We start from the raw sequence: 14,342 nt of genomic DNA, 5'->3' as shown, positions 1-14,342 counted from the left end.
ACTGTCCAGTTTGCTCCTCTGTGCAAACAAGAGACAGCAGCTTAGAGTAGAGAGTAAGACCTCAGAAATAAGTGATTCTAGAAATTGTTCCAGAGGAGCTGGAAACATGGCAGCCTTGAGAACAGGAAGAACTTTCACTGAAAGATCACTCCTACCAGTGACAACCACACAGACAAGAATTGTAGCTAGAATTTAATATGGCTATAAAAAACTGTCTTCCAAGGCAATGAATGCTAATAAAACAACCTAACAGCTTTATCTGAAGTCTAGCTTGTACACAAAGGGATGCAAGACTGACACTAAAGAGATAGAGATACTGATAAACAATCTATTCATGTCAACAGATACAAGGCTGAGGTTACCAGCCTGTAGCAATCCAAGCTTGCAGTTTGTCCAGAACTACATGGGAAGATTTAACACTAAGTTGTCAGTTCAGCTACCTGTATGTGGAAGTTAAACAGGGCACACTAATGCTCTGTTCTAGCAGTTTCAGCTTTGTTGTCAGTAACAAATGAAAGGTTCCTCCCACACAGCTGGTACAAGACCAGTGTGAACACAACAAGCAAGGGCTGTTTGCAATAGAAAGACACTACAACTCAATTAAGGGCAGTTTCCTCACAAGCAAGTTGTAAATAGGAGCACAATGTGTATGTTGGCTTACAACCAGGGATTTTGGAACTGTGCCACAAGTGAAAGAAGATCTGTAGAGTCCCACAGATTTTGGTATGCTTGAAAAGTAAGGACACTTCCATTACATCAAAGAGACTGCACTGTGCATGAGAGATCTCAGCAAGTTCCATACTACCCTTCCCTGCTGTGATGTCCTGCACTGTAGGGAGACAATAGGTATGAATCTAAAATTCCTACAAAGAAAGGAGACTCTTCAATGCTGTGGCACCTTCAGCCCAGGGCCAATGAAGCTTTGTAATACATTATGGTACTCAACTAAGCATTTCATGGCTGGGAACTATTCCAAGCTGAAGTCATTTGCACATAACTACACAAAAAGCTTCCCACTGTTCTGTAAGGTATTCATGCATCAGGTTTTGAATTGCTACCATCAGTATTCCTCAAAAATATGCTAGTGCACTGATTGAAGAGTAATTCTTGACTGGAAAATGAAAGCACATGCCATTGATTGACCTGTACTTAACTGAACTAGGAACAGCCATTCATCCTTGGATAAGTGAGATACATCACTTGAAAGTGTTTAATTTGTAGCCTTCCATGTGTATTCACTGGTTTTAAGATGTTTAACAAGCACACAAATTTTAGATCTTTAATTTATTTCTCTAGATGAGACACTCACATGTTGTTCCAACCACAGGTTTCTCACTTCCTTCTAGAAGGTCCCAGAAGTAGAGAGATGATTGCTCCATCTGGTCTTCAACACTAAAACAAATGACAGTTTTACCAGGTAGAATCATAGCCAAGATCAAGTGCTGCACCATCGCAATACAACATTCACTGATGTCTAGCCTGCCCTCATTTTACAACATTCACTGATGTCTAGCCTTCCAAACTAAGGCTGCATACACAGAGTGAATAGTAAGCCCTGAAATCACTGGAGGCAATTCAGCTGTCTCTGTCTGCACAGGATTTAACCTAGCAAACCTAAATTCTTTGGTTGGTCAATATAGAGATCCTAAGCACTGTCCCACAAAACCATAAGGCTGAATTTCATTACAAGCCAGAATTCCCAAACAGGGCAACAACTGCCTGTTTAATCAGCTGGTCACATTTACTGGATGAATTTGCACAGGTGCAACCAAAAATAGCTGCCATTCTCACTAACTAGCAGCTCCTGGGAAACTTTACTATAGGTCCAAGATACACCTCCTGCAGAAGATGGAATTTTCAATTCACTGCAATGAAACACAGTATCTCAAAGGAAAGGATTATTACTTCTTGTAGAAATAATACCATAATAGTAAACTAGAAACAGTTACTTCATTGGGATGAGACACTCCTGCTGTGTAGTTTATAAGCAGATGTTCTCAGGAAGCAATTAACTCAAAAGCAAAGATTTGGCAAGTCTAATGTATGACAAGTGACTAGAATTTTGAGGCACTTAAAGAATTAGTCCATATTCAAACATGACTTATCCATAAAGTGTCTCAACTTACCACTTAATAACTACTTATTCCATATTCAAATACAATTCTTGCTGCACTACCCTACCAGACAGGCTGTCACACTAAGCATGAACCAGCACAGCACCAGAGCAGTGCCACATGAGCACTGATACTGACATTACCTCTGTTGACAACCTGGTAACATGCATGACATTTAGTGCAGAGGTATCAAAAACTTCAGGCAATTTTTTAAAACCACTTTGAAGCTAACAGCAAGAGCACCTCAGAAGCACCATCTTACATTCCCCTGGAATAAAGAAGCACATCTGAATCATCAATGTAAGTGAAATACAGAAAGGGTTCTGATTTTACTGCACTTTTTTCATTTCATGAACAGTGAGGCCTCAGACAAGCAGTGAATCCCCAGCCTCCCTGCTAAGGAGGGTATTGGACACATAGTCCCACAGGGAGACAAAGTGGCAAAGTCTGTCTGTAGTGTGCACCTGAGGCTGTAATTACTGCAGCTTCCCTCTAATGCTCTGAGTGAGCTAAATCTTTACAGTCCTAATCTCAGAAAAAAGGAAGTGCACTGAAGAGAATTTTAATTAATGTTCCAAAACATGGTATTTGAAGACAGCAGTGTCAAACAGAGGACATTTACCACAACAAATGAATCATACTAATTAGACAAAAACCCCTGAACTTACCTCAAGTTCTCATTTCTTTCTGGACACGTCAGTTTTGCAAATCTTATGAGGTAGTCTAGTTCTTTAGAAGGCAAGTACATTGCACCATTCACACCACCTTTGAAATCTTTCTGAACATGCTCTTGAGTGAAGTTCTGCAGCACATACTGGACTTGAAGTATTGTACGCAGCTTCTTCTTCTCTGCTTCAAGCTTCAATAGACTCTCTCTCCGCTGAGCCTTCTTCTGTGCTTTCAGAAGCTATTTTAATGCAAAATTCAACAATTAAACACAATTTAGTGTGTTTAATCCTCTTTAGTAACAAAATTCTAAGACAAAACATTGAGTTCTAGTATTGATTATCCTACAGTGAGGAAACCAACTATTAATTTTGGTTAGATAACAGAAGCTCTTCTTCAGATATCCAGAATCTTTTAAGTTCCTCCTTTGGAAGAGCTCCCCATTTATCTACTAATTGTCTACACATCTAACTTTCAGTCAAACTGGATACTGGTAGCTTCACTTGTGATATGCCTTTGTGATATCTAGACCCTGATTATGCCTGCTAGCTGTTTTATTGTAACCGCTTTTAAAGAAATTGATAGAATTGATGCCAATGCACCAATCCAGGCCTAGCTGACCTTTAACATTTACCACAGAGTTAGAGAGGCAGAAGTTGTCTCAAGTTTCTCCTAGTAAGACAACTGCTCTTCACTTTTGAATACCCTAGCTTAAAGAATACAGCAGGCTCCTACAGTTATTTCTGTTGGCAGAAGATTAAAACACTTATTAAAAAAGAAACAACATGAGTTACAGAACACATACAGAACACGTATTCAAGTTTCTCATCAGGCACTAATAGAACTACCCAGCAGAAGCTATCCAAGTAACTGCAGAATTTAAAATGCCTCAATATGTGTCACAACCTATGAAAATTTTGTTCCCTACAACACACTGCAAAGGATGCAAGGATGGTCCCTAGTGTTCCAGTAATGGCTATTGGCTGTAGAATCCATACCAGCAGTAGCAGGGACAAGTTAAAAACAAGGTGGGTTAGCCTTTAAATACAGCATAAGTTCAAGCACAAACATGAACTGGTAGAATGCTGGATTATTAAAAACACCTGCACAAAGACACACTGGGTCACAAGGTACCAGTCCTTCAGCATTCTGTAGAAATAATGCCAGAGCAGTGACTAATCATGTTTAGCTTCCCCACCACTACCTTAGATCAAATCTTCCCTAAGTGTAGAATTTGCTTGAGCCAAGAGACCAGTTTCTCCAAAGATAAAATACTTGCTTGCATTAAAATAATGTATGGAGTGCCTCAAATCCTGAACAAAGACCTAAATAAAGCACTAAATCAGTGACTTGCCACAATTAGAGACAACTACAGCAGATTTAGTAGCAAACTCCACAAGCTTCAGTTAAATTTTACTGAGGGATGTACTTCTCATTGAAGTCAAAGTGATTTAATACCAGCACTTTCCCTCACCAGAAGCATTAAAAATTCAGTTTGGAAGAGATCTTCAGTTTAGGACAGTGACTAGCCCAGCCTCCAGAAAGGCTGGAGTGAATCAAGACCAGATTGCTTGGAGCTTTGTGCAGTCAAGTGTTGAAGAAATCCAAGGACAGATTTTATCACTTCCCTAGGCAGCCAGCTTCTAATATTTAATCATCCACTGAGTGACCATTTCCTCCTACCTGGCTGGCAACTATTTCAAGTAATGATCACTGCTTCTCCTACCACATCTCTCAGCAAAAATCCCAGCTCCACCCTTTCAGTATTTGCTGTCTGAAGGATAATATTTCATCTCCTGGCAGGCCTTCACCTCACCAGGCCCAACAAGCCCAGTTGTTCCAGGCTCTCCTCACACATCTCATTTTCTAGGCCCCAGCCATTCAGGGCCCACCACTGGAGTCACTGAAGCTTCTTTAGCCTTTGCCTACCAAGTGATCAGAAACAGACAACAGGTTAACAAGTATCAAATAATCAGTTGTCCTTAATCAGCTGCCCCCTAGCCTATGCCTAAGCTTCACTGTTGCAGAGATACAAGACAGGAACTTTCTAGCAAGGGGTGTACTGGAATAGAAGGGTAGCCATTAAAGTAGTAGCACAAAGTTCTGCAATTATCTCCTGTCAATATAGAAAAAATAGTTATACTTACATCTTGGCTAAGCCCTGAAAAAGTCTTCTGAAGCTCCTTGGCAAATTCCAGGTTGTGCACTACTTCATCATATTTCTCTACTGCCTCCTACAAAGGATAGATAAAAATATATTTTTCATGCCTAAGACTACTGATTGCAACTCTATTGCCTTGTACTTAAACTCTCATTGTGAAGTTGTCATTTAGCGTGCTCTTTTCTGAAACTGTAGCTTTTTTAAGATACTGTGTCTGTGGCTGTTACGTTAATTGCAAATATCCTTCACCCATAACTGTCTGAGATGCAGTTCAAAACCAGCTTATACCAGCACACAGATACCCTACAAGTTTGCCTATATAGGTCTTGGCAATCAGAGGTAAACACTATTTAAAATCAGTGATCTGAAAGCCTGGAAGGAATACAGGAGAATGTCAGCACAAATCTTCTACCTTTATGCTTAACTGAATGCCTTTAAAGAAAATTTGTACAAACTTTAGACATATACAAGGCAAGTCATACTTCCAGAAAAAAGTCTTTCCAATTTAGTTTCCACAAAAGAAGCCACGTTCCTGTCTTCGCTAATGGCTTTAACCAGTATTTTACTCCCTAGTCTTCAAAAATACTAATTGCAGAAGATTATTAATTGCATTTTGATATACCCCATTTTAATGGGTCAGTTAATTTCTCTAAATTCCCTGAAGATAGCAAAATGCTGTAGTCCAGACATGCTGCCCATATCTTCACACCACAAGGCATGAAGTAACAAGTTTAATTCCAGTTGCTCACATGTGCTTTACACCCAATTTGGTTTATGTTCCTGACATGATATCACAGGTTTTTCTAGAACAGGCCCATCAATCTAATATAAAGCTCTTTGACAGCAGTGTTGGTGTTCAGTGTTTCATCAGTGCAGTGTCAAAAGCTTAATCTACTGTCCCAATAAGATTTGGGATATCTGCAAATTACATATGTGTTCCTAAGCAACTGGAAAACAAGTTATATGTTCATTTTTTCAGTTTGATTGCTCAGTTACTTTTATTCCCTTGTTTGTGATATACTAGACACTACCTGGACTAAATGCAACTCAACACAAAGTGCAGGCTCTCACCTGGTAGTTTAGGTCTTCACACAATTTACCAAGCAGCTTTGAAGTACTAATTAGCAATTCACTTAGCACTTGAGAGAATGACTTCTAAGAATCCAATGCCCACACATTTGAGGAAGACTCACAATTAGCACCACCAATTTACTACTCAGGGTACAATAATTGTGCTTTTAACAACACAAATTGCAGAGTAAAACTCTCCACCTGAAAACATCAAGAACAGGTACCTCTGCTGCCATGACAAGCTGTACCTCAGCCCACAGGAAAGCAATAGCTTTCTTCTGTCACACCTGTTATTAACATTCATTAACAGCATGTGGAAGAACAGTACCAAGGAGAATCTGCTCAGCTTGCAAAACAGCACAATAAGCTGCTGGAAGCTCCTCATTTTTGAAACAAATGTTGCCTAATATAAGGCTAGCACACACATTAGGTCTGGCAGGCATGCACCAGAAGTAATTACAGCTTAATCCAAATTGCTTGCAAAACAAGTTCATAATCAGACATACACTTCTTCCTCTGTGTGAGAAAATTAAAGCTATAGATGACATCAAGTTATATAAGAGCACCACTGTATTATAGACAGTTTATTTCTTCAGGTGTTAAGATCTGTTAAGCTCTACTCCAGCTTCAATTTGTATATACACCACAAATTTGCATCTGAAAGTTACAAATGTAATATTTCTGTATCTTAACCACTGAAGCAGAGGACTTCACAAGATTATTAATTAAACAATAGTCACCTGAACAGTCTGACTACCACTTGTCAGTTCACTATGAAGACTGCATCTAATCCTCCATTTTAGTAGCCTAAGAAAGCTCCAGAAACTGGGATGAAGACACTAAAACTTTAAAAGTGAAGCCCAGCTAGGAATACTAAAATCCAGTAACCAAGTTAATGCCATTTTCCAAACACTGTCACCTAACAGCTTTTCACAGTCCAGGGCATATACCAGAGCAGTCAATACATTCAAGGCTATTCCAACTTACAGAACACTGTTCAATAGTCTCGCTGTTCATGGCAGCAAACAGATTGTGAAGAGCACCGATGATCTAAAAACAAAAGTTTCTCACCTGATTGAAGATTGAGTTGAGAGGAATTGAAAGGTCATCAACCTACTCCAAACCATCACATTTAATTAATTTAGTTTTGCACTTGATATGGCAAGAGACCACATCAGATTTTGCAGTTAAGTACTAAATGACAGTTTACTCCAACAGGTTTACTCTAAGAAGGTACCATTTTCCCCTCTTATCCCATTTATGACTAACTCTTTTACAAATGACTCACAGTAAGAAAATAGAATTTGTTTTCTCAGACTGCTGCACCATGATAAAGTTAGCAATTAGTGACATTTTTCCAGCTGGTTCATTAGCAGGATCAGCACTACCACTGAAGTGTCAGTACCCCTCATCAGACAATCACTCTTTAGCATGTGTCCACTACATTTTCTAAATGTAACTTCTAGATTAGTAGAGCAATAAACTCTTTGGATTATGTGACACTCCTACTCAGCTCTGCTAAAGTTTTCATGTTATAGAAACTTGGTTTCAGACCTAAAATGACCTAAAATCCATTCCAGATGAAGACAAAAAAGAGCCAGCACTGTCAGTTATGTTAACAGCTAGCTACTTGTAACCAACAGCACCGTGCAGACAACAGGCAATTTCAAGTAAGAGCTGCTAATGAAGAAATCATGAGGATTAATTAGCCTCCCCAGAAATCTTGAGACTTGGGGTCTAACACTGCAGTGCCTTATAGATCAGCTGTACACAGATACCTCATCAAGAAACACAGGTGCAGGAGCACTGAAGTGGAAAGTCTACAGAGCAAAGATAAACAGGGATCTTCTATTCCTTCAGGGAACACTGTGAAAGTTAAAACAGGCAATAGAGCTTATGGGCTCAACATTCAGCCTGATTACTAATAATTTTTTCATTTGGTTTTGTGAAAAATACCTTTACAAGCCTGTAGTCACTGCTTCTATAAAAACATCCTCATCTCCTTCAACAACCCATCCTTCCAGATCAGAAAGTTCTGAAGCCTTCCACTCCTGCATAAAAAGCAAGCTTACCAATTGATCTTGATTGAGGGCTTCCCCCTTCTTCAGACGATCTTTGTAGTCTTCTAGTTTGAGCTGCAGAAAATTCAAAGCAAATATTATACAGAAATCAATACAAAAATTAAGCAAGGGATACGAGTGAAATACTGTGACATAGAATAGAAAACCTCCTGCTTCCTCTTGTTTCTGGAGAAAGGAACACAGTTTTGCTATGCCTTTGATTTGGCAATTTCAGTCTGCAGGACTGTCTACTTCCCCTGCCTACCACTGATCTTTCCATTCTTTCTTGCTACTTTTGTTTCATTTAAGAACTATTAATGCATTGATCCAAGATCATTAAGTGGCTTCAAATACATCCAGTGTCCTTGTTTAAGGTAGGCTTGTTTAGCTTTCCCAAGTCAACATTGGAATTTAGTTACATTATCCTTGAATAATCCTGGTTATGTCTTCCATTACATCAAAAATTTATAGCCCTGTTCATTAAGAAAGTGGACAAGTGTATTCAGGGAGGAAATAAGATTTATTTCCATTATATCAAAGCAGTCTTTAAATGCTGATGTAAACAATACAAAACTAAACTATATGGTATTGCAAACTTCTTTAGGGAAAAGAAAGGTGACTTCACTGTCACAAAGTCAAATACTATTCCATTTGTGTATCTAAAGCTTCACTGACACAGTACCTATAGGAGCATAAGTCTAGGAATTCTTTCTACTCATTTTAGTTGGTCAGTTTTATTTGCTGATGAGGTAATATTGTCATTCATGTGAAAATCAAAGGTACCAGAGAAATTCGCAAGAAGAAGCTTCCTTGGACAGAATCAGAACACAACACAAAGTTGTTTAATCACACAAGCATGCTTGTCTGATGTTATTCAAAGTTACAGCATGATGCATGACATGAGACAGCAGTAATACTGCATCTCCTGCAGGAGGATCAAGTCCCCTAAGCACATGGCCAGATATCTGATCTACTCTCTCTCCTTGCCCTAAGACATAACTAAAAGCTTTTCAGACATTTAAAGTAGCACAACAGATTCATGCAATTGCTTTACTTGCAATTCTGATCCAGCACCAAAAGCAACAGCACCTTTACTTCTTTTATCCTACAGAAAATAACATCCTCTCAACTCAAAACCAAGCACACAGTCTTCAGTCACCTGCCAATCAGCTGAAAAGCCTTCAAATGCAGAAATCTGACTAGCCACTGCTACAATGTTTTAGGTGTATAATTATCTCAGTTATTCTTACTAACACTGTTCTGTCCCCTCAGCCTCAGAAAAGCAGAGGTCAAAACAAGAGATCAAGTTTTAGAGGATTTCTGTATAAAAGTTTCCTACTCACTAACATTTGCCTGGTAATATTTAAGTCAAATATGTAAGTCAAATATTTATGCAAAATAAAGGGCAACATATATTTAATACAATCTGACATTTTCACTGTCAGAGGAAGCACTTATTCTAACTTCTGATTTTACAAACAATTTACATCTAAATTAATATCAGCTGCATATAATTGATGAGAGACTTCTGCAAGACTATAATCACGTTTAAATCAGATGCAAGTTTGTTCTGAACTGATTTGGTCAAGAGAAGCATCTTCAGTTTTGATCAACATATATATGCTCTCTATATACACAATTACCTTATTCCAGCTGTTAAAAATAATGGAAATAACATGAAACATTATTTAAAAGGCAATGAGCTTTACTATCGCCAGCTTAAATAGGTGCCACAGGCAAGAAAACCAAGTTACCTTCTTTTTCTCGATGTTCCTGATCTTATGTTTGAGGCAGATGAGCCCGTTGTCGATGTAGATCTCATACGCCTGGGAAGGAGAGGCCGCCGTGCTCAGCGCGGACTGCAGGGGGCTGGCGGGAGCCGGGCTCTCCCCAGCCGGGGTCACCTGCTGCTTGGCCGCCTTCATCCTCTTCTCCTCCCCTTCCTCCGACCGGCCTGAAGGTGATGATGGACGATGGAAAGGGGCTTGGGAAAGCTGCACCATTGAAATGGATGGAGCTGCAAAGAAACCTTTTCTTTAGCTCTCTCACACCCTGTTCCCCCTTTTCCAAGTTATGTCTTTTCTCATCACATCACACATTCAGAACATTTAGCCACAAAACTGAGCCTCGGGAAGGACCAACCACAATTATTCCATGCTTCTCCCTCCCGTTCAAAATATCTGTAGCAAGAATTTCAAAGCAAGGCAAACTTTGTATTGTTCGCAGCCTCCCCACGCATCCAGACGCCAGAAACCCTTTACATAGACAGAATTAGACAGCATAGGGGATGATTCCAGAAACTCAGTATAGTGACCATATAAAACTAGGCAGGTTTCCTGCACACATCACCCACAGGGGGAAAAAACTGCAAGCAAGCAATTGCAAATCACACCACCAGCCTGGCATCCAGGCTGCAGCCTGAATGAAAATCTAGAAGGGCCATGCCTGAAGGCATAGCCCCTCTTCTTCTCAATCCCCTTAAATCGGTTTTACCCTTTCATGACCTCCGCAGCAATCCAACCGATAACTTAAAAACAACTCAATAAAAAAACCACAAAAAACCAAAAACCACACACAGAAGAAAAAGCCAAAAAAAAAAAACAAAAACCGTTTGCTAAAGCAAACGGCCAGCTTAGTTACAACAGCATCATTCTTCGTGATTAACTGGTCCCTGCCTACACCCATCCAAAAAAACGTGCCTGTGCCACGGCACGACACCGGCTTCCATTCTAGGGGCTGTAACCTTGAGCAGAGAGTTTCTGCAAGAGATGCTCGGCCACCCTCATCTTCAACTACTTACGGACACCTGCTCCTGGAAAGCAATGACACCACAATTCTGCCTGCCCGCCGCCGGGGAGGCCGCACCACATCACCCCAGCGGGCAACCAGGGCCAAACCTGCCTTTCCCCGGGACAGCCTCCGCCGCCGGGGGAGCCGGGGCGAGCCCTCCATCGCGTCCTTGCCAGGGATGGGCGGGGAGCTCCTCGCGGGGGGAGAAGGGCACGGCCGCCACGGCTCCCCGAGCGGGGCGGTGGCGGAGGAGCGGGGAAGGGAGGAGCAGCGGCTCCTTCCTGCCGGGGATTCACCTCCGCCGCCTCCCGCGCCCGCCGCGCTGCGGGGCCCGCGGTCCGCCGGCCCGCGCCGCCTCGCTCGCTCCCGCCTCGCCGCTCACCTCGGTGCCCGCACACGCTCAGGCCCGCCCCGCCGCCCGCCCCTCGCCTCATATAGCGGCGGGGCGGGGCGGCTCCGCGCCGGTCACCGCCCGCCTCCCAATGGCCGGCGCCGCCTCACCTGCCCGCCCCGCGCCGGGCCTGCAGGGCGGGGCCGCGGGGCGGCTCCCCTGAAGGTCGGGGCGTCCGCCCGGCGGCTCTGTGGGATGCTCTGGGCTCTCCAGGGAGCGGGACGGCGAGCTCTCGGGTGGGATCTGGTGCTCCTGCAGGGACCTGAGCGACGGACCTGGCGGGGCACGGAGCGTCCGCGGAGAGTGGCCCTGTGACCGGCTTCGTGGGGAAGGGAGGTCAGGTGTGACACTCCGCCATGTGCCGTCCCTGAGGGCGAGGTTTGGCACAGGGCCCTGGCAAAGCCACGGTGCGCTGTGGCATGGCGTGTATCGCAGCAGCCTCTCGCCACAATCAGCCCGGGGCAGGCGGGCAGCGCTCCCCGAACAGCCCCACGACAAGGGCTCCTTCCTCCCAGTGCAAGGGGATCCCCTCGGCCTCCGGCCGTGCGCAGCCCGCTGTTCAGTCACACCCTGTGGCGGGTGCGACATTGAGACAGGAAAAGTGTTGGTGTGTGCCTGTAAACCAGCTGAAGGGCTCCTCTGGGCCCGCACGAAGTCCTGGAGGAGACCTGCAGGACTGCGGGTCACCTTACGTAGCAAAAAAAGTGAATGTCCTCTCAGAGTCACGGAATCAGTTAGGTTGGAGTCCAGCCTATGACTGAGCTGTACACTAAACCAAGGCACTGAGTGCCACTCCCAGTCCTTCCTTAAACGCCTTCAGGGACATTGACTCCAGCACCTCCCAGGGCAGCCCATTCCAATGTCTGATCACCCCTTCTGTGGAGAAATTCTTCCTAATGTCCAACCTAAACCTTCCCTGGCACATTTTAGGACTATCCTCTCATCCTATCCATAGTTACTGTGAAGAAGAGCCCAACTCCCCACGTGGCTACAGCCTCATTTCAGGTGGTTGTAGAGAGTGATAAGGTCTCCCCTGTTTCTCCTTTTCTCCAGGCTGAACACCCCCAGATCCCTCAGCCACTCTCCACAGGACAACCCAGTGCCACCCAACCCCGTGTAAACTCTTGGTAACTGGTAAAAGCACTTGAAGTGAATTGAATACACACAATATAAAGTAATCACAAACAAACTTCTGTTAACCCCTAGCAATCAATGGTATGGAAGGCTGGAAGACTGGGGAAAACAGACCTTCCAAAGATCAGAGGACTAAGCTGCAAATCTGTTTTCTGTGTTTCTGTTTTTGTGGCCATTACCACAAAGAATAAATAAACTATATGACAAGTTCATAGCAATCCTAAAAGATGTGAAAGCAATGAAAATAGAGACTTTTTGAAAGAGAGAAAAGTGATCTAGTGAGAAAGGATTGCAAAGACAGGTTTTACAGAACACAAGAAGTATTTATGTAGTACAATGCATGGATGAGAGGACAGGGGAAGAAAGGTTATACATAAGAAAGATTGCTTTTTAAAATAAAACAAGCAAATGATACATGATTCAAACAATAAAGAGAATTCACAGAGTATCACAGAATCAGATTCAGTTGTATGCAACCACCTGTAGCATCCACAATCTTGCCACTTCTCAATGTGTCAAATTCTTTAATCACATGTCCCAAAAGTCTACATTTTTTTTAAGCCCTGGCTCCTAGAATAAGGTCACTTTGTGAGGCAGTTTTCATGACTGAAAAGAAAAGCTAATGAGTAAGACACAGCTTGTGTCTAGGATCAGCAGTGTGCTCTGAGAGTCCTTGCAGTAGGTTTCTGTGTGTTTTTTCCAAAGCTGACATGGATGGGCTAGATCCTTGAAAAGTCATTATAAAATGAATGATCAGTTAATGCGTTTGTTAATAATAAGTCATAATTAATGTTCATACACCTGGGATTGTTCTGTATTCATAGTTACTACTGACAAACTGCTTTATAGCGCACTTTTACAATTATTTGTATAAAAGAGGAAAAATCAAAATGAAAATTCATACAAGCCAAATCCATATTTAAAATAAAATAATATTTTAATTTCATTTTTTAAAATAGAGAGTAGCTAATTGAGACTAATGCTATATACATTTATAATATATCTGTGGTCTCTAGAGCTCTAAAGAGTGTACTAATGTGGTGAGGTCAAGCCCAGTGAAGTTAGGAAATGCCAGGATTAAGCACAGCCTAAGTTAAATAGTTTAATGCCTTTTTGCAGATCTATTGTGAGATCATATCTAAGTAGGCGATCATAGGTTATGATAGTTTAGACATGCATCAGTCATAGCCATGGGGATCTGTGCCTTTTACTCTAGGATCAGAAGGGGAATACACTCTAATGGCTGAAGACAATAGTTCTGTTCTTTTTGTCATGTTCGACTGATTCTGCTTATCCCCTCCCAATGAGACTGCCCTGATTTTTCCCAGTCCTAGACGTTTATCCTGCTCTCATTTTTCTCAGATTCCAATTTCCACTCCTGAACCCCAGGCTCAGTCTTTCTGAGTCCAAGTTGTCCAAGTCACAGGCTCCTTTGAGAAGGAGGATCTCCTTTGCACACAATTCCAGCCCTTTGCCCAACCACTTCCACTTTTTCCCACCCAACTCTTTATCCAGCCCCTAAATCCCTTCCTAATCCCAGTGGCATTCAACATCAGCTGTGTCCCTCCAGCCCACAGCCAGCTGTGGTGAGCACTGAGACCAGGTTCCCATTTTTATTCCCTGCCATCCCTTCTGTTACTGCTTTGTGAAACTCCAGGAATTCGGTGTGTAGCATAAGATGAGCTGCTTGTTAACTTAAGGGGAGAAAGGCAGTGAAGATGTTGCTAAGATTATCCACCGATGGACTAGAGAAACCTGCTTCAGTCACAGAACGTATTTCAGACAGGAAGGCTGAGGAATTCTGGACCCAACATGAGATGAATACATTAGGTCTCACAAAGAGGATTGTTAGTCAGAATTACCAAATTTATTGGAAGGACCTGGAGGAAATATGTTGCTACAAGGCTGTTTTATGCTGCAAGGAGTTTTTTCCACATATAAACCCTGTAGCTGCC

At 42.4% G+C, this 14,342-nt stretch overlaps 1 protein-coding gene across 7 annotated transcripts in view; it reads right to left on the bottom strand.

Moving 5' to 3' along the window:
• Positions 1-11,379, bottom strand: part of CAPRIN2 (caprin family member 2) — a 33,459-nt gene extending 22,080 nt beyond the window's left edge. For 6 of the 7 annotated variants that reach the window (XM_068190889.1, XM_068190888.1, XM_068190891.1 and 3 more), the window contains exons 1-5: positions 9,827-10,089; positions 8,085-8,147; positions 4,928-5,014; positions 2,783-3,021; positions 1,310-1,392 (exon numbers count right to left, since the gene is read on the bottom strand). In XM_068190889.1, coding sequence (XP_068046990.1) covers positions 1,310-1,392; positions 2,783-3,021; positions 4,928-5,014; positions 8,085-8,147; positions 9,827-10,075 — 721 coding nt within the window. In that variant the 5' untranslated portion in view covers positions 10,076-10,089. Of the gene's footprint in view, positions 1-1,309; positions 1,393-2,782; positions 3,022-4,927; positions 5,015-8,084; positions 8,148-9,826; positions 10,090-11,244 lie in introns of those variants that run through there. The other variant, XM_068190890.1, reaches the window with a different exon arrangement.
• Positions 11,380-14,342: the final 2,963 nt, after the last annotated feature.

This window comes from Anomalospiza imberbis, chromosome 5 (assembly GCF_031753505.1).
Source record: "Anomalospiza imberbis isolate Cuckoo-Finch-1a 21T00152 chromosome 5, ASM3175350v1, whole genome shotgun sequence".
NCBI classification, from domain to species: Eukaryota; Metazoa; Chordata; class Aves; order Passeriformes; family Viduidae; genus Anomalospiza; species Anomalospiza imberbis.
The sequence above is the reverse complement of the archived record's forward strand: the minus strand, read 5'-3'. Positions and strand labels throughout refer to the sequence as shown.